The 25,907-nt window shown below is 27.9% G+C and overlaps 1 protein-coding gene across 1 annotated transcript in view; it reads right to left on the bottom strand.

The window, feature by feature from the left end:
* Nucleotides 1-3,749: 3,749 nt before the first annotated feature.
* Nucleotides 3,750-25,907, bottom strand: part of LOC100211314 (uncharacterized) — a 43,638-nt gene continuing 21,480 nt past the window's right edge. Inside the window, exons 7-15 of the mRNA XM_065807455.1 lie at nt 20,837-20,986; nt 20,324-20,576; nt 19,739-20,111; nt 19,381-19,546; nt 13,817-13,966; nt 9,151-9,403; nt 4,353-4,728; nt 4,065-4,242; nt 3,750-3,982 (exon numbers count right to left, since the gene is read on the bottom strand). Coding sequence (XP_065663527.1) covers nt 3,876-3,982; nt 4,065-4,242; nt 4,353-4,728; nt 9,151-9,403; nt 13,817-13,966; nt 19,381-19,546; nt 19,739-20,111; nt 20,324-20,576; nt 20,837-20,986 — 2,006 coding nt within the window. The 3' untranslated portion in view covers nt 3,750-3,875. The remainder of the gene's footprint in view (nt 3,983-4,064; nt 4,243-4,352; nt 4,729-9,150; nt 9,404-13,816; nt 13,967-19,380; nt 19,547-19,738; nt 20,112-20,323; nt 20,577-20,836; nt 20,987-25,907) is intronic.

The following is a 25,907-nucleotide window of genomic DNA, read 5'->3' as shown; positions in this document are numbered from 1 at the left end:
ATTGTAATACAAATCTTTCTTCAGCTTCAAAATTAACTTTCAAGTTATGTCTTGCAGAAACATGGTGCAGAGATAAAGAAGCTGAAAATAGTTTTAATTTTCAAATAAATCATTTAAAATATTTTATCATATTAGAAACTCGAAAAAAGAAGTTGAAGATTTACATCTATTACTCATTAGATTTTAAATGCATTAAAATATTTTGCTGACCAGCGACTTATTATCAATTGAAATTATTAATAAAACTCGCAAAAGCACAATTGTGTCCGTCATTAAAGACCGCCATTTAGTTATTAAAAAGCATTTTACAAGCAGTTAAAACTTTAATTACATAGATAAATGTAAAATTTTAATTACAAAGGTAAATCGTAGATGCGTTTACTTTGGGAGTAAATAGGCTAATAAATGTCGGGTGAAATTATTTCTGCTTTATTGTTACTTATGCAAATATGACGTGGCTTGTTTTCAATCAACAAAACTTCAAAAAATTCTGTATTTACAAAAATATTCTTTTGCAGTTTAATCTTTTCTAAATTTAGCAAATTTAAATTTCGGCTAAATTTAAATTTGTTTGATTATTGACAGTAAAAAGTCAGACTTTTTTGTTAATATTATATATCAAAATGGTTTCATTCCGAACAACTCAAATAACAAAAAAAAAATAAAAAAAAAAAATAAATAATTTTTAATTGATCAAATTAAAATCGACAGTTTTAAATACATAGAAGTTGATGACTGATATATCCCACTTAAAAACTAAAATGTTTATAAATGAAATACTGAATCACTATCCTATCTTTATAATCTCACAAAAATGCGTAAAATTATTTTGTGAAAAAGTAAAAACTAAAAATAAATAATTATCACCATACCTCCCCATTTTTTGTCCAATGAGACCTCGCAAGTTAGACATCTAGTTTATATAATATATCATTGCTATTATTATAAAAATATTAAAAAAAAAAAACCAAAACATTTGTAATTAAGATGAATCAAACATTTTAACACAACGAGGAAAAAAATATATCTGGATTTGGTATTAAGTCAAAATATTTTTAAGTATCTCAAAATAATTTTAAAAGTTTTTCTTGAAGCAAAGGTGCGATAAACAACGTTGTGGTTCACTTTCTTTACCAGATTTATTTTGATAGAAAGGATAAAAGTCTTTAGGACGATTCTGTCTTATTTAGAGTTCTTAAGAGTCTTCAGTCATAGATACTGTAAAAGTAAGTAAGATAGTTGCATACTTTCACGGTACAATGCATAAATGCTATTCATTAGATTCAAAGTCCGATCACTTGCCAGTATAGGACGATACTTGTCAGTATAGGTCGTCAAACAGACAAAAAGTGTAAAAATGTAAAACTTATATTTTTTTACAGTTTGCTGAGTTCTCATTAGCGTCAAGCGTTTTAGAGCCTTAAATCGCTCTGTAATCTGTTGGGTGAATGTATCAAATTCGGTGTTGAATACGTCAGTTTAAAATTGTCTTCGACTTTAAATAGAACTTTATCTATGACAAACTAGGATTTTGTTTTGAAAATTAAAAATTTTAATAAAGCTTATAACAATTTGCATCACATATTTCAAAGTAACAACAATTAGACATTCATAATACAGGGTCGTAGGAACAAAAGTTATATTGGGGGGGGGGGAGTACTACCCCGAAATAGTTTTAAGGATCTTTTTTCTTTTTTTTAGTCATTTTTTAGTCAATTTCTCCAAAATAAATTATTTGAAAAATTATCGGGGAGAGGGGGGCAAATGCCCCTGCTGCTCACCCGGTTCTTACGGGCCTTTCATAATAAATAAATTTATTAAAAAAACAACTCTATGGATAAAAAAAATGTAATACAACAGAAATTATAAAATCTGCATAAAAATGCAATTCTTATATAAACAATTCATTATGAATACAACTTTTGAAATTGAAACAAATTATATAAATCATAAACGTCTTTTTGTGACAAAGCGAACAATCTCATAATAAAATTTTTTGTGACAAAGCGTAGGAACAATCTCATAATAAAATTTTCATGAGCTCACAACAAAAAAATAAATGAGCTAATAAAAATTGACTGTAAAGTTAGTAATTACTCTTTAATTGTTTATTCGTTTAACCATACATTTGTTAGCGAAGCCTCAATTTGTAATAAGAAAAAGAGTAGCATTGAATCATACCTAAGCACTTACCATAATAAGCTAACACTATCAAAGATGTTCCTAACAAAATTAGAAAATACCATAATAAGCTAACACTATCAAAGATGTTCCTAACAAAATTAGAAAATACCATAATAAGCTAACACTATCAAAGATGTTCCTAACAAAATTAGAAAATACCATAATAAGCTAACACTATCAAAGATGTTCCTAACAAAATTAGAAAGTACCATAATAAGCTAACACTATCAAAGATGTTCCTAACAAAATTAGAAAATACCATAATAAGCTAACACTATCAAAGATGTTCCTAACAAAATTAGAAAATACCATAATAAGCTAACACTATCAAAGATGTTCCTAACGAAATTAGAAAAACTATGGTATTTAAATTACTTAAAAAGCAGTTTGTCGAATAGAAATTATATGCATGTAATGATATAAATGTTAATATAAAATCAATTCTATGCACGTAATGATATATAGGTTGTTTAAATGTTATTTAATGTCAGTTTAAATCTATTCAAACTTATCTATTAGTATATCAGTAAACAACAACTAAATCTTACTGAATAGTAAAGGACAAATAAATTATCACTAAGTCTAACCAGAATAAAACATAATTTTTTCTATCTTTTTAATGAAACCCAAAATTTGTATTGCAAATTACGATGTAATAAAAAAAAATCATTTGTAATTCCTTGGCTTAATTCTTGACAAAATTGTAATGTGGAGAGATCTCATTCATACACGAAATCTTATTTGATTTGGGCCGTTTTGTTTTCATGGGGTTTTGTTAAAGTGGTTAACACGACTAAATATTCACCGTGACAAAGTAGCATCTGTTGAAGAAAAGTGGAAAATATGGCGAAAAGAGTTGCTGCACTAGACTGATATAAATACTAAATATTTTCTTATAACTAGTTACAGAAAAGAAAAAAATTATTTATATGAAAATTTTGATAGCCGCGATAAGCATATATTGCAAAATTGAGATCTTATCAATGAAAACTTTTGTAATTTTTATGCAGCAAAATTTTTCTGGGTATATTATTATGTTGAGTTGAATAAAAAAATAAAATCAATCACGGTTATGAATATAATTTTTTCTTGAGAGAAAAATTTTGTTTACAAAGTAAATGTATATAATATATCTCTTTATCAATCTAAATTATAAATACATATATTACACACACACATATACAAAATATATATTATTTATCGGGTAAAGCATAATATAAATAAATCTTTGAATAAATATTAGCAAAATAAATAAATGTACAAAAATATAACTTAATCTGAATCCTAAAGAAGCATATCTAAATCCTTTTCAAAGTTATTTAAAATTTCAAAGTTAAAAAAGCCCATCTGTCAATTCTACTAAATCAAGTAAATTATAAACCATTAAAAAAAAAAAAAAAAGATTTAATAGTAAAAAAAGAGTTAAAACGATAAGACGCGCTGCCGAACGTTCAGAATAGAACGTTAATATGTTCAGAAAGCGCGCTGCCGAACGTTCAGAATAGAACGTTAATATGTTCAGAAAGCGCGCTATAATCAATAAAACAAGCACAAAAAAAAAATATAAAGAAATAAAGAAATGAAAAAATTATCCATAACAAAGTATATTTTCCATCTGCTTACGTTTTTTTCTACTATTCAATTAAACAAAGTAATGAAAATAATAATAATAATTTATAAATTCAAACAACCTATATAAGAATTAAATAAAATCCCCATTGCAAAACATTATAAAACAACAATAATGACGTAGTAAGCCATAATACCATCCAACTGAGTACAATTTCGTTAGCTTTATCTGAAAACGAAATTTAAAAATTGTAAACAAGTAACACATTTATTATTATAAATAATATTAAAATAATTGCTTATTCTCCTACCTTTCTTAGGAGGTTGGGGAGCAGGTGTTGTTGATAAAGATGGAGTAGTGTAGACTAGAGGACGAAGTAGTTCACCAACATAGTCACTGTACCGCCTTCCAGCAACCATGTTTACGTCATCCCAACTAGCATCATCCAGTAGAATCCCTCCAATTTTATTGTATTTTTGAACAAAATCCTAAAAATATGTTCGTAAATTATTTTACTCATTAGAATTGATTAAATTTAAATTAATTACAATTAGTCGAACTTTAAAAAAAAAAAAAAAAAACTATTATGGATACTTACGCTAAAGAGTGTTTCTAATCTCTTTGGGGTGACAAAATGCAACCTGTTATAAGACGCTTGCGGTGATGATGGAAGTCCAATATAAACAATAGGTTTTAAAGACAGCCATTTTTCAAGAGAATCTTTGAAACCTTTTTCGTTATCAAAGAAACAATCGTTATCAGTAAATTTTACAAAAAAAGCATCAAACTTGTCACCAACTTCTATAAAAGTTTTACCAAGTCTCCAGCTTGGATAAATACATTCAGGAGAAGAAGTAATCATGTAGCTATGGCTATTATCGCTATCCATTAGACGGCGAAGTTCAATTATAAATTCATTAAACCAAAAACCTTCTCCGTACCGAAAATCAATATTGATGCCGTCTAATATCGCACTGAACAATAGAAAATCAAATTAAAAGCAAAAAAAAAAGTAAAAAATAAATAATACACTTAAATTATGCACTTAGATCTCTCTCTCTTATATATATATATATATATATATATATATATATATATATATATATATATATATATATATATATATATATATATACATATATATATATATACATATATATATATATATATATATACATATATATATATATATATATATATATATATATATATATATATATATATATATATATATATATATATATATATATATATATATATATATATATATATATATATATATATATATATATATATATATATATATATATATATATATATATACATACACACACACACAATAGTAATCAAAAATTTAGACTCGGAATAAAACTTACAGTTTCTTGGTGATTTGTAATTTAAAAACATGCCTTTGTTTTTATTATTTTTATTTTATTTTTAATACGGTTTATTATTTATGAAATTCTCGTTAATATATATAAAAGACAAGGAAAAAAAACAAGTCTTAAGTATTTTATTTTGAAAATAACAAAAATACGTAAAAATATATACGAAGATCTTGATCATAAGTTTAGACTCAGGATTTATCACTTCAAACTGTAAGTCAAGTTATTATGGTATGTGACCGCCTTTGTTATCTATGCAAAGTCTACATCTTCTTTTAATAGATTCAAAAAGATTTCGACAATATTCAAAAGGTAAACCATCATATAACTCTTTTAAACTTTTTCTTAGTTCTTCAGCTAAAGTTACAGATGCTTTGGTCAGTTTTCAGTCTAGCGCATCCCATACAGTTTCGATTGGATTTAAATCTGGCGATCTAGCTGGCCACTGGAGTACATTGATTTTGTTTTCTTTAAACCAAGATATTACTGTTTTTGCTTTGTGACAAAGGGCATTGTCTTGCTGAAACTTCCATTCCGACTCATCTCCAAAAAATAGGTCTCTTGTTGGAATCAAATGATTTTCAAGCATCTCAATCTATCTGTATTGGTCCATTCTACCAGTGTACAAGTAGCATAGTCCGAGTCCATCATATGTGATACAACCCCAGATCCCAACTGAATCTCCTCCACCCTGTAACCAAGGTACAATGAAACGACTATAAAACTTCTCATTATGGCGTCTTTGAACTATTACTCTATTTTTTTTAGTAACGATTGTTTAATTCGATTCATCGCTAAATACTTTTTTTTTAATTTCATTATCACTCATCTTAAGATTTTTTTTGCAAAATTGTAGCCATTTAAGTTGATCTGATCGTTTAGGTATTGCTTTTCTAGCAGCAGTATACAAGCATAGTTTACGATCAATTAATCTTCTGTTTACTGTCTGCCTTGAGATGTAATTTTTAAGAGCTACATTTATTTCTTAAGCAATTTATTTGACACAATACTTTAGATTTTTTCTGGCAATTCTGTATATACTATTATCATCAGTGGTAGTGGTTTTTCTGGGTCTGATTTTATCTAATGTGCTACCTGTTTTTTTCCACTTAACTATTGTTTTAGTAACACATGACTGTGATATGTTCTTGATAATCAACTTTTTTTTTTTAGAGTTTTTCTTGCAGAACTACCAGGTGAAAGGTAATAATTCTTTCTTTGATTTCTTTTGAAACTGATGTTTTACCTATTTTCTAAATATTTTAAATGCACATAGTAAGTAAAAATGGTATATTTTCATTAGTATGCACTAAGTAATTTAATTTTTAAATGGATTTAAACGCAGTATTTTAGAGAATATATTTTGTTCCAAGTTAGAATGACAACCTTTAAAAAATAGTTTGGGCACTTATACGGAATATATATATATATATATATATATATATATATATATATATATATATATATATATATATATCTAATAACTTCTCAAATAAAACCAAACAAAATATGCCCAACTGAACAATATTGTATAAGGGAATAATAAGACCTCTTTATTTTTTATTCAGGTCATCAATGTAGGCACCAAATTTTTTATAAAAAACTTAAAGTAACAATTCTGCTTGAACTTTATTCTCAAGTTTTGGCAAGCTAACAAAAGTTTTACACTCATTTAAGCTTCAAAAACATTTATTACTGGAATGACAGACAGAGCGGTAATAAAATAGGTTCCTCCAGAATCCTAGCGAAGTTTGCTAAAAGTTTACTCTAATGAATCAGTTTGCAATGCTGACTAATCTCGTAAACACACAAGAAATACATTCAGAAGTATCTTTTAAAACTGCTTAATACATTTTAGGTATTATAAACTGCCAATTTTTTAGTTGCTGGGCAAAAAACGGTACAAAGTTGTTTAAAATTTATGATTAGAGCAATTGCTGTTGAGTATAACCTTTGCAAAACAAAAATAATTCATTACCATGTAAATTTAGTCATATACATTTGGCCTTCAATCAAAAGATATTGTACTACACTGTCAAGGCCTGTATTTCTAGATCGATATGATATATATATACATGGGGTTGCAAAAAAAGTTGTGAAAACCTTTTAGGTGTAAAATTAGAAGATAGTACTGTAGCAAAAAACTTTACATTATTCAATAACTAAATTCTACTGCAATAAAAATACAATACAAATATACAAGTATATAAACAAAATACTTCAAAATTTTTTTTGTTGGAAAAAGAAGTTGTAAAAAAAAAGCAATAGAATGCCCATTCTTAATGAATGCTATTGAGACATCTAGATTATTAATATTAATTACATTTCTTGTAATGTAAAGTAAAAAAAATTGGACTAAAGAAAAAATTTTATTAAAGAGGTAAAAAAAAGTTCTCGTAACGGATGCCAAAAATGACCAAAATAAGTGGCAAATAACCTTAATCATTGCCTTTTTGAAATTATGGATATTAGCTCCATAATTTTTTTCTAAATTTATGATGCGATTGATAGTTTACTTACCTCTTTTTTTTTCAAATTTTTATATAGAGTTGATAAGTTCAATCACTTTATTTTGTTCAATAAAATACCTTAAAAAAATATTTTAGCACAAGCTGTTGCAAACAGTGGCAGCTCTTTTATTAGGGCCATAGGGGCCCAGCCCAACCTACATTTGTTTAAAATATAGTACTTGTTTGTTTAAAAACGTGAAAAATTACTTGAATCATTTGTCTAAACTACAAAAATTTAATTTAAAAAAAGTTATTTATGAACAACTTTAACTTAAATTTTATAAATAACTTTAAACTTTATATAATCTTTTATGTTACACTTATTATAAGGTTTTTTAGGCTGTTAAGCTTATAGGCTATTATTAAATCTATTAGGATAGCATAAATGTAAACCTGTGTTACATTGTTTCTTGCCTAGGATGACCAATGATCTTCTTGACTGTACTCATAGATTTTTGTTTGTACTATCTTGATAGTGGCTATGGAACTCTTCCTGTTTTCTCCTAATGAGGGTACAACTCTAAAACTCAGTTTAAGGATTCTGAGGCTGACTTGTAGTAAGGTTTCCTGAACTCTGTGGTAGCTCTCAGAGAGGCTAATTCCATCAGCAGCTGTAAAATACCAGAGTACTAACAGTGTCATGTTGTGCATGGACGGTCTATGTTAATGCTTTTGGTGTCAACACCACACAAGGAGCCCTATGTTACAACTTTGAGTTAATTAACAGGACTGAAACAACTTCATAGCTCATTGCTTGCCATGCTCTATCTATGAATGAGTCAAGTTCTCTTTAAATTTAAATCATGCCCAAATAACCCAAAATGTTAAACATAATATGCCACCCCCAACACTTAAATGTTTCAATATATCTTTCACAAACATTTGTGGACTTCGAAGTAAAATTTCATCATTTAAATTTTACCAAAATTCACCCGACTTGCTTTGTCTTTGTGAATATTTAATTCATCTGTTTTCTTATTCAGATCTCAGCATTAATGGGTACTATCCTTTGATTCGCAAAGACTCCAATAGTCACATGCTTGGCTTGGGGTATACTTACACACCAATTTACCTACTTAATGAGAAATTAGATTCGAATCCTTTGACCATTCTTTTATGTGCTTCTGCTAAGTACGACTAGACCTAATCACTTACCTTTACTCATTTTATGTTTTGTCTCTGACCCTAGCTTGTGTTCAGTTTCTCCTTTTTTTCCTTCAGGTGGTTCCAACCATGCAATAATATCTATAAATCTCTCATCTTGTACTTTTTCTTAACACTCATCCTATTATTGCACTACTTACTACTACCCTAATTCATACTCTCTGCATATATAATTTTCTCCAGTCTTCTTGTTTTTTTAATTTATAAATAATTTTCTCCAGTCTTCTTGTTTTTCTAATTTATAAACAATTTTCTCCAGTCTTCTTGTTTTTTGGACTCATGTATATATAATATAGAATGAAAAAGAAATAATAAAATTCATTTTTTAATATATTACCTCCCAAAAGCTCTAATAGTGTATGTACCACCTAGAAATAGATTCCATAATGTCGTGGCAAACTTTTTGGCTTGATTTGAATCATAAAAGTAGTTCCAACGAGAACCACCTCCCAATGATAACAAAACTTTTTTATTTTTTTCTTGGCAAAACTTTATATCTTCTTCAATCTCATCACATTTTAGATATGTAGGATAGTTTCCAGGAAATTTCCCATTGCAATGGAGTCCAAGATTCAGACCTGGTAAACCATCTAAAAAACAAATGAAAAAATAAATCACAATTTCTTGTACTTATTATTCAATTCTGTTATTAACATACTATGCATAAATTAATTTAAAAATGTGAACTTCCAAACAGTTTCTAAAAAAAAATTAGAAAAGGAACAGGAAAAAAATGCAAATTTTTTTAACCGTACTTCAAAACTAGATACTTATCACTATTTTCTATATCATTAAAAATGGTTGCAGTTTTAATTTTGATTTATTTTTAAATGATTGAGTGGAAATCAACAAGGATTTTCAAAATCCCTACATGCATTTCTTGTTTTAAAGTACTTATTAGTATGATATTATTCATTTAATATGCAATAAAATAGCTGTTGTAGGATAAGGAGGATGTTACAATAAAAATAATTCTAAATATGTGTATCTGACAGACATGTTAAGATAAATAGTAATTCTGAATATGTATGCACACTCCGACTAATGATGTTAAAATAAACAATAATTTTGAATATGATTACCTTATGGAGGATGTTTACAATAAACAATAACTCTGAATATGTACAGTGTCCAACAAAAAAAAAGCTTAGGTAAACTCTAAAAAAATTACAACAAAAAAGAATGACAATCAAATATTCTTTACAATATATATATTTTTAATACTATTTCAGGAAGAAATAATTCACTTCAATAGTGTATCTTTAATATTCTAGAAATATCTTTGGGTAAACTACAACCACATGTTTACGTCATTTTATTATTTGTCAATTAGAGCTTGACATGTTGAATTCCGGACAAATTTTTGGCGAGTTGTGAAAAAAAAAATTTATTGTGAGCGAAAACGTAATTCTAAATTATTTTTCTTGCTTCAATTATCGTTTTTTCTATCAAAGCACCCAAGTCGAACAATGCGCCAGACAACTCAAAAAAAGATAAGAAACCAACTCACTGAGTTTGAAAAGGGCCAAATTGTGGCATACCATGAAATTAGAAAAAAATTGAATCGATGGTGCACGAAGATTTTTGTTCAAGTATTATTCAAACGGACGGTTCTTCGAAGGATCCATTCTATTGGGAAATTTAAATCTTACTGGAGCGTTAAAAAACCATTTATTTCTGAAAGTAACCGGAAAAAAAGACTTCAATGGGCAAAGCAATATCAAAATTGGACAATCGAACAATGGAAAAATGTTTTATGGAGTGATGAGTCACCATTTTGTTTGCGCTTCAGTGGACGGTCGCATGTTTGGAGGTTACATAACGAACGTTACAATCCATTAGTAACACAGCCAACTGTAAAACACGATAAAAAAGTGAATGTATGGGGATGTTTTACTTCATCGGGTGTTGGTCATTTGTATAAAATTCCTGGTATTATGGACAGTAAAATGTACAAACAAATCTTAATTCATCAACTGATACCTAGTGCAAATGAGCTCTTTAAAGATAAAAGTTGGGTCTTTCAGTAAGATAATGACCCGAAACATATGGCAAACAATGTGAAAAATTATTTTAAGAACAAAAAATTAGTGGTTCTTTCTTGGCCAGCTCAAAGTCCTGATCTGAACCCTATCGAGAGTCTCTGGAGTATATTGGATCATTGAATCAAGACAAGAGCTCCAAAAAATGATGAAGAGTTGTTTCAAATTCTTCAAAATCAATGGAAGAACATTTCTGGGGAACTCTTACAATCACTTGTTGAGAGTATGCCTTGTTGGTGCAAGGCAGTGATCAAAAGCCGTGGCTTCACCACAAAATATTAGTTTGGTCTATTTCATTATTTCAATAAAAATTCTCAAATTTTCGTCATTTTTTTCTTGTTTTTTTATATCTAAGAATCAATGCACCAAATAAAAATTTCTTGTTTATTTTTTTCTATATCAGTTGTAGAAATTTAGTTGAGTTCTCTAGCATGTCTATCTAAGCTTTTTTTTTGTTGGACAATGTATGTCCTACGGTCAATGTTACAACAAAAAATAATTCTGAACATGTATGTACACTCTGAAGGGTGATGTAATGATAAACTAGATGTTTAAACAAGTACAATTAAATAACTAAATAAGTTTATTATTCAAGGTTTTTTTAAGTTGATGTAACTACAACTCTATTGTTAAAAATCTATTTATGTTCTTTTGTTTTTGTTCAAGGCTTTTAATGTGAAAATAAGTAGGGAAAAAAAAAAAAATTTTCTCCATATTTTCATTAACCTTATATTCTAGTTTTATGGTCAACAATAATTAAAAGCTATTTACTCATAATTAGTGAATGTTTAAAAATATGTTATGTTATGATCAGAAATATGTTTTGGTTAATTTACACATACTTTCAACTAAAACACCTTTTAAGGAAAGAAAATAACTCTGGACTACACTGAAAGTTGAAAAAGACTTTGAAAAGAAAACTCTGACAAAAATATGCAGCAGCAGGTCGATGGACACATGGAGCAATTCACAAAGAGCATAAAGCAGCCTACAAAGAACCAGGTAAAGTTGTAAGATCAGCAGTTGTCGAGTATGAGAATGAAAGTTTCAAATTCAATTCTAAATATCTTTATAACCAAGTCAAGCAGAAGCAAATGATAAATGAAATGGTCAAGCCAATGGAAAACAACGATGGAAAACTTACAACAAACATGAATAAGATTTCTTATTTGTTTAACAAATATTTTCAGTTTGTGTTTGTCATTGAACCAATGAAAACAAAAGCAGATAAATATGCACAAATTACATACCAGTTTATTTCACAATGGTACCTTGTAAGATATTAAAAAGATTTTTTACACAACAGAATTATGAAACATTGCCTTTAAAAAGAGCTCTTCATAAATCTCAACATGGATTTCTTCCAAAATGTGGGCGTATAACTAACCTACTAGAGGCATGTGACATCTTAAAAAAATGTACTGTTTCTTAACTATGCCATAGATGTAATTAACGCAGACTTTGCAAAAGCTTTTGAAAAAAACCACACCAATGTCTCTTTCTAAAGCTTAAGGCATATGACATCGCAGCCAACTCCTCAAATGGATAACTCAAAGTTTAAATAGTCGAAAGCTGAGAATGGTCATCAACAATAGCAAGTCAACAAGGTTCAGTTTTAGGTCCATTTCTGTCCCACATCTATATAAATGATCTTCCAGACAACATGACACATGACCTTCCATGCAACAAGCTGCTTAATACAAAGATCTAGCAGATGACACTAAAATTTTTGGGACATCAAAACAGTAGACGATGTAATAACTCCAAATATAAATCATAGATTCAAGACATAGACCATGAAGTCGAATAGTCTAAAAAGTGGCTTATATCTTTTAACTTCAACAAATGCAAAGTCATGCATTCTGTTTGGTCAAAAAAGTCAATTAGCTCAAATTACAATTTTTTCACAAACCTAGTTGTTGAAAATTGGAACACGCTACCTGCAAATATTGTCAATGCAAGTTCAACAAGCATTTAAAAAAACTGATTTGATGTGCTTTCAACACAAACAAGAACACATTGTTTCACAAATTATAACATCATAGTGGTGCCTGGTGCAACATCACTTCATCAAAGTTTACTAATCAAAAAAATATTTATTTTTATTTTCTTAATATTATTTTTTTCTATATTTATTTTGTTTGCTTGTTCATTTAAATTTTGATTTATGAATAAACATTCAAATTCATTTGAATGTTTATTCATAAATCAAAATTTAAACATTAGGGACTGTTTTTTATAAATCAGAATTTTCAAACATTAGGGGCTGTTTGGAAATATGCATATCTATTTTCACAATTTAATTTTACTGTTTTTTAATTATAAACCTTTTTTTTTGAAATAACACCTTAGGTAGATTTTAACAAATATATAAAATGGTCTTATTTTTTTAACATCTCCAATTATATTATTCAATGCAAGTATGTTTTATATTCCTTTGACTATAGATAACATATTATAGATGACCTTCTCTGCCTTGGGGAGAAAAGCCTTAATTCTAAAGGATTAAGGCTTTTCTCCCCAAGGCAGAAAAGGTCACTAAAGTCAAGGAGGCTAATATAATTGTGGATACAACCCTTTCTCAACTCTATTACTCTGACACACAAACCTAGACAAATGAGGCCGCTATGTAGAGAAACAAGTTGAGCGCAATGCTATTAGGGACATGGTGGGGATCGAACTCAGAACTTCTTGCTTATGAGGCAAGCGCTCTACCACCAAACCACTACTGCATATACTTTATAGACTTGGCTTTCTTAATTACAATATATATATAATCTCAAATACATTTATTCAATAAATATTAAGTTAATCCCTTTGCTATCTCTTTTTTTTCACTACCTTTTTATTAATTCTAAATCCAAGCTATTGTGTTAAAAATTATCCTAAATATAAACCATTGTGTTAAAAATTATGTTAAAAAATTGTTAAAAAATTGTTAAAAAAATCTAAAACAATTACCCTGGTTCTGCTGATCAAAAAATACATCCAATGTATTGATAATAAATATATCATAAGCTTTTCTTTGACAATATGATCTTAATGAACCTTCTTGATATCTTGTAGCTCGATTAGCAAGGCTTTGACCCCAGTTTACTGCTACCTTGGGGGCTGAAAAATATTTTGTAATTATTGCAAAACTCAAATATCAAAAACTTAAAAATTTAAATATAAGCAAGGCTTAGCTTTTAACTAACTTTGTACAACACTTTTTATGCTGATGCAATAATATCTTAAAAAAATCTCTCTCACATTCTCTATATATGTCAATGATTTAAATAAAAACCTTGGATTAGTTGCATCTTTTTTAAAAAGGTGAAATTGTAGGTCATTTTAATTCTTTTGTAGTTTTTTCTGTTCACAAAGTTTGTGAAAACTTTGTGTAGAAAAAATACTTTTCACATTATATGTAACATTAAATATATGTAACAATAAATATGTGCATTAAATATATGTAACAATAAATATATGTAACAATAAATATATGTAACAATAAATATATGTAACAATAAATATGTGCATTAAATATATGTAACAATAAATATGTGCATTAAATATATGTAACAATAAATATATGTAACAATAAATATATGTAACAATAAATATATGCATTAAATATATGTAACAATAAATATGTGCATTAAATAACATTACTATAATCATTCATTTTCACACATTTTTTATTATTTATTTTCACAAATATTGCAAGCAAATTTTATTTCTTTTTGTCAATTTAAATTTATTAAAAGAAAAAAAAAAATTTATTCGAAGTATCAGATTGGATTGATTGCAGCCTTAGAGGCATTTTATTGTTGATTGAAGCATCAAACATTTTTTACAAATGCAAATGACATTTATTAATAAAAAAACATGAGATTGTAAAAACTCTTTTTTATAATGTTTAAACTTGAGCAAATAGAATTATTCTATATTTAAAATTATAATTTATTAGTACAGTACAACCTCTCTATTTCGAATCTCCTTAATTCGAAAAACTTCATTCAACTCAATTAAATGCAAACTCACTGTAAAATGCGCTTAAGAAAGTCTTATGTTTAACTTTCTAATTCAAATCTTTATAATTCAAAAACCTCGACAATTCAAATGGATTTTTCAAACCCACCAGTAAAATTCTTTTTGCAAATCAAAATTTTTAAATTTCTGATGCCTAAGCTTGTTATACCGTCAAACTCTTTTTTCAAATTTCAAATGTATTGAGTTTTTGAAGATTAGTGTGAATTTTTTTTCTTCTGTTTGAAAAAATCATAACATCAAAGAGACTGCAACAAAGAGAACAGTTTAAAGTGGAAATAAGAAACTCCACTGCAATCGGAGAAAGAAAAAATAAACAAAGAGGTTTTGAAAATTTTTGATATTCCACCAAACACTCTTTTAACCTGGAAAAAGAATAAAGATAAAATCTTTGACACTATTTGTCAAGGAAATGACTAAAATGGATTAAAGCTGATACATATTACCAAGTAAACAAAGCTATACTTAAACGAATGAGAGCTGATAATGTCCCAACTAGGGGTTTGCAGGTAAAAAAAAAATAAATTTATATTTTGCAAAAGAGTTAAACTTTAACAATTTTCAAGCTACGAATGGATGGTTAGACAAATTTTGATAAAATTAGCACCAATGCTGTGAAATCTGTATTTGATATAGGAGAGAGGATCAAGCTTGGCAGATATGGCAGGTCCGACTACATTTTTGGACTTTGTCTAGAAGAGAAACAGCATCATTAAAAGAACCAGCCCAAATATGAAAACAGTGACCCATACAAGGAAATATAAGAGATTTGTAAAGGTAGAGAATGGAACCAGGAGTAAGAAAATGGCAAGCACAATAAAGAGAAGCAACCTTAGAAGATGCTAATTTAGCAATCAATTGTATATATAGCTTTCATGAAAGGTCCCTAGTGAAGAATAATCCACCTAAGAAACCTAATGAAGAGGACTCAGTGAGAGGGTTGCAATTCATTAACTTAAGAATGTCAGCAGTATTAGGATAGTTGATTGCAGTTAACAACTGAGTTTTGTTGGAGTTAAAATTCACAAGCGATTGCAAGCCTTTTAGAGAATCTGTTTTATCAAAACAGAAGACTTTTTGTCAAGACAGGAATATAAAGTTGAGCCATCACCAAATAGAGCAACTTTAGATGTAAGGTTTTCAGAAAAATCATTAATGTAGATAAGAAAAAAAAACAGGACCAAGGATGGAACCTTGAGGTACCCCAGAAGTTACTGGAAATGAAGAAGAGAGTTGGCCTTTAAGGATGACTTTAATAAAGCGGTTACAAAGTAATGATTTGATAATCTCAAAAACTATTCTAGACACACCATATGAAGACAGCTTATAAAGAAGACAAGCATGCCAAAAATTGTCAAAAGCTTTAGATATGTCAAGAGCAATAATCCTTGCCTTACCATCTCCATCTATTGCAAGGAAAAATCTTTCAGTCACAGCAACTAGCAAGTAGGCCGTCATAAATTGTGAAAATGTCTGCCTGGGTACTTGTTGAACAAATGGGCAGGTACCCGTTGAATAAACAGGTAGGTACCCATTTAACAAACAGGTGGGTACCCATTTAACAAACAGGCGGGTACTTGGGTACCCGTTACAAAAATAATATTTTTGTAAGTTGCTCTTATAAACAATTAGTAAAAACTTTTAGTTCAATCATTTCACTTATTCAGTAATATTCTTTTTCTAAATTTTTATTTAATTTAAGTGTCCAGGTTACACAAGTCCCAATTACAATTTAGAAATACTAGCAACTCTGTTTTGGATGCAAAAGATGCATGCCAGCAATTGCCTACATGCCAAGACAAACCATCAAGAAAGCCTATTCTGATGGTACTGAAGTTTCATTTATGCACATGTTCTTGTGTGCTAAAATAACATAATTTAATAATAACTTCCATCTATAAACAAAAAGAATTTTAAACTTATAAACCAACAGTTACCCGCCAAATGTACACACCAACAGCTTTATTAGCAAGTCAGCCGTAAAGTGATTGCATTGATTGTTTGACAGTTATTTGATTTAAGATGGGATGTTAGAAATTTGTTGATCAAAAACTCAAAGACCTTACTAATAACAGATAGAAGACTGATCTGACGATAGTTGGAGGGGTCAGAATGTTCTCTAGAGTTTTTAAAAATTGGAACCATAGATGCCATTTTCCAGAAAGCAGGAAAACAAGATTTAGTTTAGAGAGAATTAAAGAGAGTTCTGGAGAATGCTTTTGTAAGACTATAATAGGTTGTTGTCTGGGCCACAAGCCGTAGAAGAGTTTAATTGAGATATAACTTGAGATATGACTAGCAACAGAAGCTGAAGCGATTTAAATGTTTAACAATGGCTTAACATGTTTAGTTGAAATTAAAGGAAGAGTGCGACCATAAGATTCAAGAGTCAAATCAGAAGAAAAGTTTTTTGCAAATAGCTCTGCCTTATCCTTGGGAGAGGTAAAAAAAATTAGTCCAATCAATTAGAGATGGAATGTTAGACCTAACCTTGTTAATGATGCTGTTAAAGATTTCCTAAAAGCCTCAAAAGTCTAACTCTATGATTATATATGAGATTTAGTGAACTTAGAATAATGGAGCTATGCATAAGAGCTTAGAACCTTTTTACATTTCTTGCAATAATAAATGTTAGTTCTCAAGAAAGTTGTTCTTTTAAAAAAGATGAAAAAAATGATTACGATTTTATATAACAGCTGCACAAGAAGGTAAAAACTATGGAGTAGAAGGACACTTAGACCTGACAAGTAGAAATAAAATTTTTCATTCCTGTCTAGATCTAGGAAATTATGTAGGAGACATTTATCAGTGGAGAGAGAAAAAACATCAGCCCAAGGGCTGTCACAAAGAAAATCACAAAAAGAATCCCAGTCAGTTTTAGGGTAGTAGTAAGTAGTGCAATGATAGGGTGTGTCTGAAGAAGAAGTACGAGATCAAAAATTAATAGATATCATTGCGCAGTCAGAACCACCAACTGAAGAAAAAGGAGAAACTGAACACAAACTAGGGTTAGAGACAAAACACAAATCAAGAAGTGAAGGTCTTAGGTTTGTCTTGAAATTAAAATTTGTCTGGAAAACAAGTCACAAAGTTAACTACCTAAATAAGAAAATAGGAAATGCAGAAGTTATGGGCTTTAGTGCCAGCAGGGATTACGGTGTTAGAGCTGAGCCATTCAGTGTGATAAGCATTAAAGTAACCAATAACAATAATATTGGCAGAGGGGTAAAGAGAAAGGCTATGGTCAACTTGATCAAAAAATAAAAAAGAGTAAAGTCTAAAAGAGTACAGTTTTGAAAATAAGAAGAATGATTGATCCCGAATGAGATTGATGAAAAACAAAGAAAAAGGTGATAGAGTAAAGAGATGCTAACCGGAAGTACATAAAAGAATGGTCAAAGGATTTAAACCTGATTTCTCGATAAACAGGTGAACTGATGAGTAAGTATACCCCAAACCAATCATGTGACTATTAGAGTCTTTGCAATTCAAAGGATTGTACCGGCCACTACTGAGATTTGAAGAAGTTTCAGCCTAATTTAAATTAGTCTCACAAAGAGCAAGCAAGTCTTGTAAATTTTGCAAAAAGTAAGATTCAACTGATGGAAGGTTACTTTAAAGACCACAAATATTTGTAAATGATGTACTGAAAGAGTTAGGTGGTGGGAATAATTATTTAAGTTTAATACTTTGGATTACTTGGGGCATGATTTAAGTTTAACAAGAACTTGACTTATTCATATAATTAAAGCAAATGCAAAATGTAGAGCTCCTTAAGTGGCACATAGGGAGCCATAGTTTTAGAGCCATACCTCATTAGGATATAGCAGGAAGAATTGCAAAACCACTGTCAAAAAGGTACCAGCAAAAACCTATGAGTAGAGTCAAAAAGATCTAGCATTCATCATTCTAGGCAGAAAACTTAAGAAATTTAGACAGTACAGGTGAGCTAACACAGTAACTAAGACACCCATAACTATATAAAAGACAATATATACATATATATATATATATATATATATATATATATATATATATATATATATATATATATATATATATATATATATATATATATATATACTACTACTATAGGCATAACAGATATTAGTATTTATGAAAAAAAGTACACTTCTTCCAGCCTTTGCTTAGAAAGCAAATCCCAGAAGGCAGCAGGACATGAAACAGATTGCACTAGGTTACATGTTATCAGTAGCAGGGTGATCATGATGACCACACATCTAACCTGACACCTTTTGGATACACAAGCATACATAAATATGTATATATATATACATATATAAATATATATATATATATATATATATATATATATATATATATATATATATATATATATATATATATATATATATATATATATATATATATATACACACACACACATATATTGACACATACTATTTTTTGATGATTAATACTATTATTATAGACCTTTATCCAAAAAAACTTCTGGAACAATAAAAATTTACCTTCATTTTTGCTAGGCATTGTTGTCATTACTCCTTGATATACATATGGTCGTAATAGCTCACCAACATAGTCACTGTAACGCCTTTCATCAATCAAATTTAAATCATCCCAACTTACATCATCAAGAAAAATTCCAGTCACCTTAACATTTTTTACTATGTACTCCTAGATAAATTGAAAAAATTGTATTTGAAAACTTTTACAAATCTAAAGAGTTTTCTTGTTTTCAAATTAAAAAAACCACTTAAACTATTTAAAATTAATATATTTAAAAAAATGTTTGTACTTAAAAATTAAAATGGTTTTGTATGTTCAGTTTGTCACAGTACAAACACAATAAAAACTACCATTAACTACCTCAAATAGTTTTTCTACTTCTTTTGGAGGAACAAAATGCGCTTTATCATAAGAACTCTGTGGGGAAGAAGGCAAACCTATATAAATAATTGGCTTTAACATCAACCATTTTTGTAAAAGAGTCTTAAAACCATCTGTACCATAATAACACCGGTTGTCTGCAAATTTAACAAATAAAGCATCAAACATCTCCCCAACTTCTTCAAATGTTTTTCCTAGTCGATAGTTTGGAAAAGCACAACTTGGTGAAGATGTTATCATATAAACATGTGAAGTATCTAATGCCATTAAATTTCTCAGTTCTGTTACAAACTCTGTAAACCATGCACCACTTCCAATACGAAAGTTTAAATTAACTCCATCCAACACAACACTTAAAACAACACATTAATTTTCCATTAAATAGTGCAATGTATGCAAAACAATAAAAAATAATATAAAAAAATATCTAATATACCTAAAAGCATTTAACTTGTATTATATGTTTAATTTATTTATGTTTTATCTATATTACTATTATAAATTAGTTCCTTATATTATTGTTAATTCTGTGTTAATTATGTAATCATTATTATATTCCATTACCTTCCAAAGGTTCTTATTTTATATTGACCTCCTAAAAAAAGGTTCCAAATGTTATGAGCAAAGAGTTTTGCCTGCTCAAGATTAACAAATCCATTCCAATGAATTCCACCACCTAGTGAAAGTAAAATCTTTTTTCCTGCTGCTTGACATGCCTCAATATCTAAAGCAATTTCATCACACTTTAGATACGTAGGATATATCCCAGGAAATCTCCCATTGCAATGTCGAGAAAAATCTAGAGCAGGTAGATCCCCTAAGAATAAATACGCAAAAACAACTAGAATTTTTTTTGAACAAATGATTTAATTTAATAAACTATTTTAAATCTTATATCATTAATTTTTTTAAATATAGTTATATTGATATAATTATATAAATACTATATAGTTATAATATTTATATAATTATATCAATATAATTTTATATAGTTATATAACAATATGGTAATATTGATATAATACTATATATAGTAATAACAATATTATTCAATAGTCAAGATATCTTTAAACTTACCAAGATTTTTTTCATCGAAAAAAATGTCTAATTGATTTATTATTATAATATCATAAGCTCTTCGTTCACAGTATGTTCTCAATGAAAGTTCTTTTTGTTCTGTTGAGCGACTGACTAAATTTTGCCCCCAGTTTACCACCACCTTATACTCTAAATGAAAATAAACATTCTTTTTTTCACTTATCTCTGAGAATGACATCATCAAGTTTTAAAATCTCATGCTTAAAGTTATAACCAAAAACTACAACTTTTTCAACTTTACTAAAAAACACTGCAACTAAAATTGTAAAACTTTCACTTTAACTAAAATTAGTCAACCCTTTGGTTGAGCTTTTAGTTTAAATAAAAGTGTTAGACTTTTCAAATGTTACATATTTATAGAAAGAAATAAGTTGAATAATTTTAGCTACACTAAAACTAAACCATCCCAAGTATTGTTGCATATATTTTATATGTAACATTTTTCACATTTTTATGTTTTACTTGATTTAGACAAACAATAAAAAATATATTTAGATAAAAATATATACATGAATACATGATACATGAATTGATGCTCTACAGATGATCAGATGATCTTCAGATCATTGATATCACATGATCAGATGATACTCAGCGATGATGATATCAGCTAATAAAAAAAATGTTGGACAACAAATGACGCAAACCCAAAATCATTTAGAATGTTTGGGTCAGAAAAATATTTCAAAAATAATTTTAGCTGAACTGAGAAGTAAAGATTTGGTCAAAAAATAATTTTAGTTGAACTGAGTAAAGATTTGGTCAAAAATAATTTTAGTTGAAATGAGAAGTCAAGATTTTAGTTGAACTGAGAAGTAAAGATTTGGTCAAAAAATAATTTTAATTGAACTGAGAAGTAAAGATTTGGTCAAAAAATTTTTTAGTTGAACTGAGAAGTAAAGATTTGGTCAAAAATAATTTTAGTTGAACTGAGTAAAGATTTGATCAAAAATAATTTTAGTTGAACTGAGAAGCAAAGATTTGGTCAAAAATAATTTTAGTTGAAATGAGAAGTAAAGATTTTAGTTGAACTGAGAAGTAAAGATTTGGTTAAAAAATAATTTTAATTGAACTGAGTAAAGATTTGGTCAAAAATAATTTTAGTTGAAATGAGAAGTCAAGATTTTAGTTGAACTGAGAAGTAAAGATTTGGTCAAAAAATAATTTTAATTGAACTGAGAAGTAATGATTTGGTCAAAAAATTTTTTAGTTGAACTGAGAAGTAAAGATTTGGTCAAAAATAATTTTAGTTGAACTGAGTAAAGATTTGGTCAAAAATAATTTTAGTTGAACTGAGAAGCAAAGATTTGGTCAAAAATAATTTTAATTGAAATGAGAAGTAAAGATTTTAGTTGAACTGAGAAGTAAAGATTTGGTTAAAAAATAATTTTAATTGAACTGAGTAAAGATTTGGTCAAAAATAATTTTAGTTGAAATGAGAAGTCAAGATTTTAGTTGAACTGATAAGTAAAGATTTGGTCAAAAAATAATTTTAATTGAACTGAGAAGTAAAGATTTGGTCAAAATCTTTTTTAGTTGAACTGAGAAGTAAAGATTTGGTCAAAAATAATTTTAGTTGAACTGAGTAAAGATTTGGTCAAAAATAATTTTAGTTGAACTGAGAAGCAAAGATTTGGTCAAAAATAATTTTAGTTGAAATGAGAAGTAAAGATTTTAGTTGAACTGAGAAGTAAAGATTTGGTTAAAAAATAATTTTAATTGAACTGAGTAAAGATTTGGTCAAAAATAATTTTAGTTGAAATGAGAAGTCAAGATTTTAGTTGAACTGAGAAGTAAAGATTTGGTCAAAAAATAATTTTAATTGAACTGAGAAGTAAAGATTTGGTCAAAAAAGTTTTTAGTTGAAATGAGAAGTAAAGATTTGGTCAAAAATAATTTTAGTTGAAATGAGAAGTAAAGATTTTAGTTGAACTGAGAAGTAGAGATTTTGTTAAAAAATAATTTTAGTTGAACTGAGTAAAGATTTGGTCAAAAATAATTTTAGTTGAACTGAGAAGCAAAGATTTGGTCAAAAATAATTTTAGTTGAAATGAGAAGTAAAGATTTTAGTTGAAATGAGAAGTAAAGATTTTAGTTGAACTGAGAAGTAAAGATTTGGTCAAAAAATAATTTTAATTGAACTGAGAAGTAAAGATTTGGTCAAAAAATTTTTTAGTTAAACTGAGAAGTAAAGATTTGGTCAAAAATAATTTTAGTTGAACTGAGAAGTAAAGATTTGGTCAAAAATAATTTTAGTTGAAATGAGAAGTAAAGATTTTAGTTGAACTGAGAAGTAAAGATTTGGTTAAAAAATAATTTTAATTGAACTGAGTAAAGATTTGGTCAAAAATAATTTTAGTTGAAATGAGAAGTCAAGATTTTAGTTGAACTGATAAGTAAAGATTTGGTCAAAAAATAATTTTAATTGAACTGAGAAGTAAAGATTTGGTCAAAAAATTTTTTAGTTGAACTGAGAAGTAAAGATTTGGTCAAAAATAATTTTAGTTGAACTGAGTAAAGATTTGGTCAAAAATAATTTTAGTTGAACTGAGAAGCAAAGATTTGGTCAAAAATAATTTTAGTTGAAATGAGAAGTAAAGATTTTAGTTGAACTGAGAAGTAAAGATTTGGTTAAAAAATAATTTTAATTGAACTGAGTAAAGATTTGGTCAAAAATAATTTTAGTTGAAATGAGAAGTCAAGATTTTAGTTGAACTGATAAGTAAAGATTTGGTCAAAAAATAATTTTAATTGAACTGAGAAGTAAAGATTTGGTCAAAAAATTTTTTAGTTGAACTGAGAAGTAAAGATTTGGTTAAAAAATAATTTTAATTGAACTGAGTAAAGATTTGGTCAAAAATAATTTTAGTTGAACTGAGAAGCAAAGATTTGGTCAAAAATAATTTTAGTTGAAATGAGAAGTAAAGATTTTAGTTGAAATGAGAAGTAAAGATTTTAGTTGAACTGAGAAGTAAAGATTTGGTCAAAAAATAATTTTAATTGAACTGAGAAGTAAAGATTTGGTCAAAAAAAATTTTAGTTAAACTGAGAAGTAAAGATTTGGTCAAAAATAATTTTAGTTGAACTGAGAAGTAAAGATTTGGTCAAAAATAATTTTAGTTGAAATGAGAAGTAAAGATTTTAGTTGAAATGAGAAGTAAAGATTTTAGTTGAACTGAGAAGTAAAGATTTGGTCAAAAAATTTTTTAGTTAAACTGAGAAGTAAAGATTTGGTCAAAAATAATTTTAGTTAAACTGAGAAGTAAAGATTTGGTCAAAAATAATTTTAGTTGAACTGAGAAGTAAAGATTTGGTCAAAAATAATTTTAGTTGAACTAAGAAGTAAAGATTTGGTCAAAAATAATTTTAGTTGAAATGAGAAGTCAAGATTTTAGTTGAAATGAGAAGTAAAGATTTTCGTTGAACTGAGAAGTAAAGATTTGGTCAAAAATTAAAACTAGTCAATGCACACAAACTGAGATAAAACAAAAAATTTCGAAAGAGCCTTCATAAACCTAGATAAAACAGTGAGCAATCAAGAGAATGCAGCAAGAAAAAGAAAAATTAAATGCAAACTTGAAATATTAGAATTGCATGGGTAGTTAAGAAATAAAAAAAAGAAAGAAAGAAACTCATTTTATATTGCAAAAAATTAAAAAACCAAACTGCAGAACTATCAGAGGTCTAGACTTTACCTTGTGCAATAAGGTCTGTAACAACCTCTTTTGAAACAAGTACTTCTCTGACAAAAAGACCTAATATTGAAAACTGTTAGCAGTTAATAAACAACTCATTGTTTGATAATTTTGTTTTGATACACATCCAGCCAATTATCAGTATAAGAGTCACATGACTTGTATACTATTAACAATTAATCTAGCAGTAATAGCAAATAAAGACTTTAGTAAAATCACCTGCTACACAAATGCACCATCACTCAATGATTACTCCTGTTGCCAGGAGACTAGATATACATTTATATATATATATATATATATATATATATATATATATATATATATATATATATATATATATATATATATATATATATGTATATATATATATATATATATATATATATATATATATATATATATATATATATACACATACATATATATAATGCGGTAGTGGTGTCGTGGTAGAGCGCTCGCTTTATAAGCGAGAGGTTCCGAGTTCGATCCCCACCACGTCCCTGGTAGTACCGCGCTCAACTTGTTTCTCCGCGCAGCGGCCTTGTTCGTCAAGGTTCGTGTTTCGGAATTATAGAGTTGAGAGAGGGTTATAACCACAAGTAGCCTCCTCGTCTGTAGTGGCCCTATCGGCCTTGGGGAGGTGAAGTAACAAAAAAAAAAAAATATTCAATAAATACGGCTGCATATAAACTTTTTTGAAAAAATATATATTTGTTTTTATATTAATATATATTATATATATTAGAATAACATACACATTAAAAAAAAACAAATAAATATTTTTTCAAAAAAGTTTATATGCAGCCGTATTTATTGAATTTTAATAACATTGTATTGTATAGCAAGAAAATGACTTTTAAAGATTTTATATATATATATATATATATATATATATATATATATATATATATATATATTTTTAAAATATTACTTTCGCTTTCAAAGTAATATTTAAGCAAGAAGAAGAAAAAACAAGAAACTTTATCTGCACATTTAGTAAATAGAAAAGATGCTTTTTAAAAGTATGAACTGGAAGTTAAACAGATAAGCAACTCAATTATAATAACAAGCTTGGAGTTGCGGATTGTGACTGTTATAGAAGTTTCATGGAAAGACTAAAAAATTTTCATGGAAAGACAGGCCTTTTTGAACAAGAATTTTTTTTAACCAATCAGCTGTTATTATTGTTGTTTTTTTTTCTGAAAGAAGTTGTGGATACAAACAAGCATTTTATGTTGAAAACATCTGTAATTGTATTTCTACAGTTTCAATGTAGTGCTAAGTTTTTTCTTAAACCTTAAAGAAAGAAACAGGTTGGTTTGTTCACTACAGCAAATAGAGGTTAGCTTTTC

The sequence above is a fragment of the Hydra vulgaris genome, chromosome 10 (genome assembly GCF_038396675.1).
Source record: "Hydra vulgaris chromosome 10, alternate assembly HydraT2T_AEP".
Lineage (NCBI taxonomy): Eukaryota > Metazoa > Cnidaria > Hydrozoa > Anthoathecata > Hydridae > Hydra > Hydra vulgaris.
Note: the sequence above shows the minus strand (reverse complement) of the source record. Positions and strands in the feature narration are given on the sequence as shown.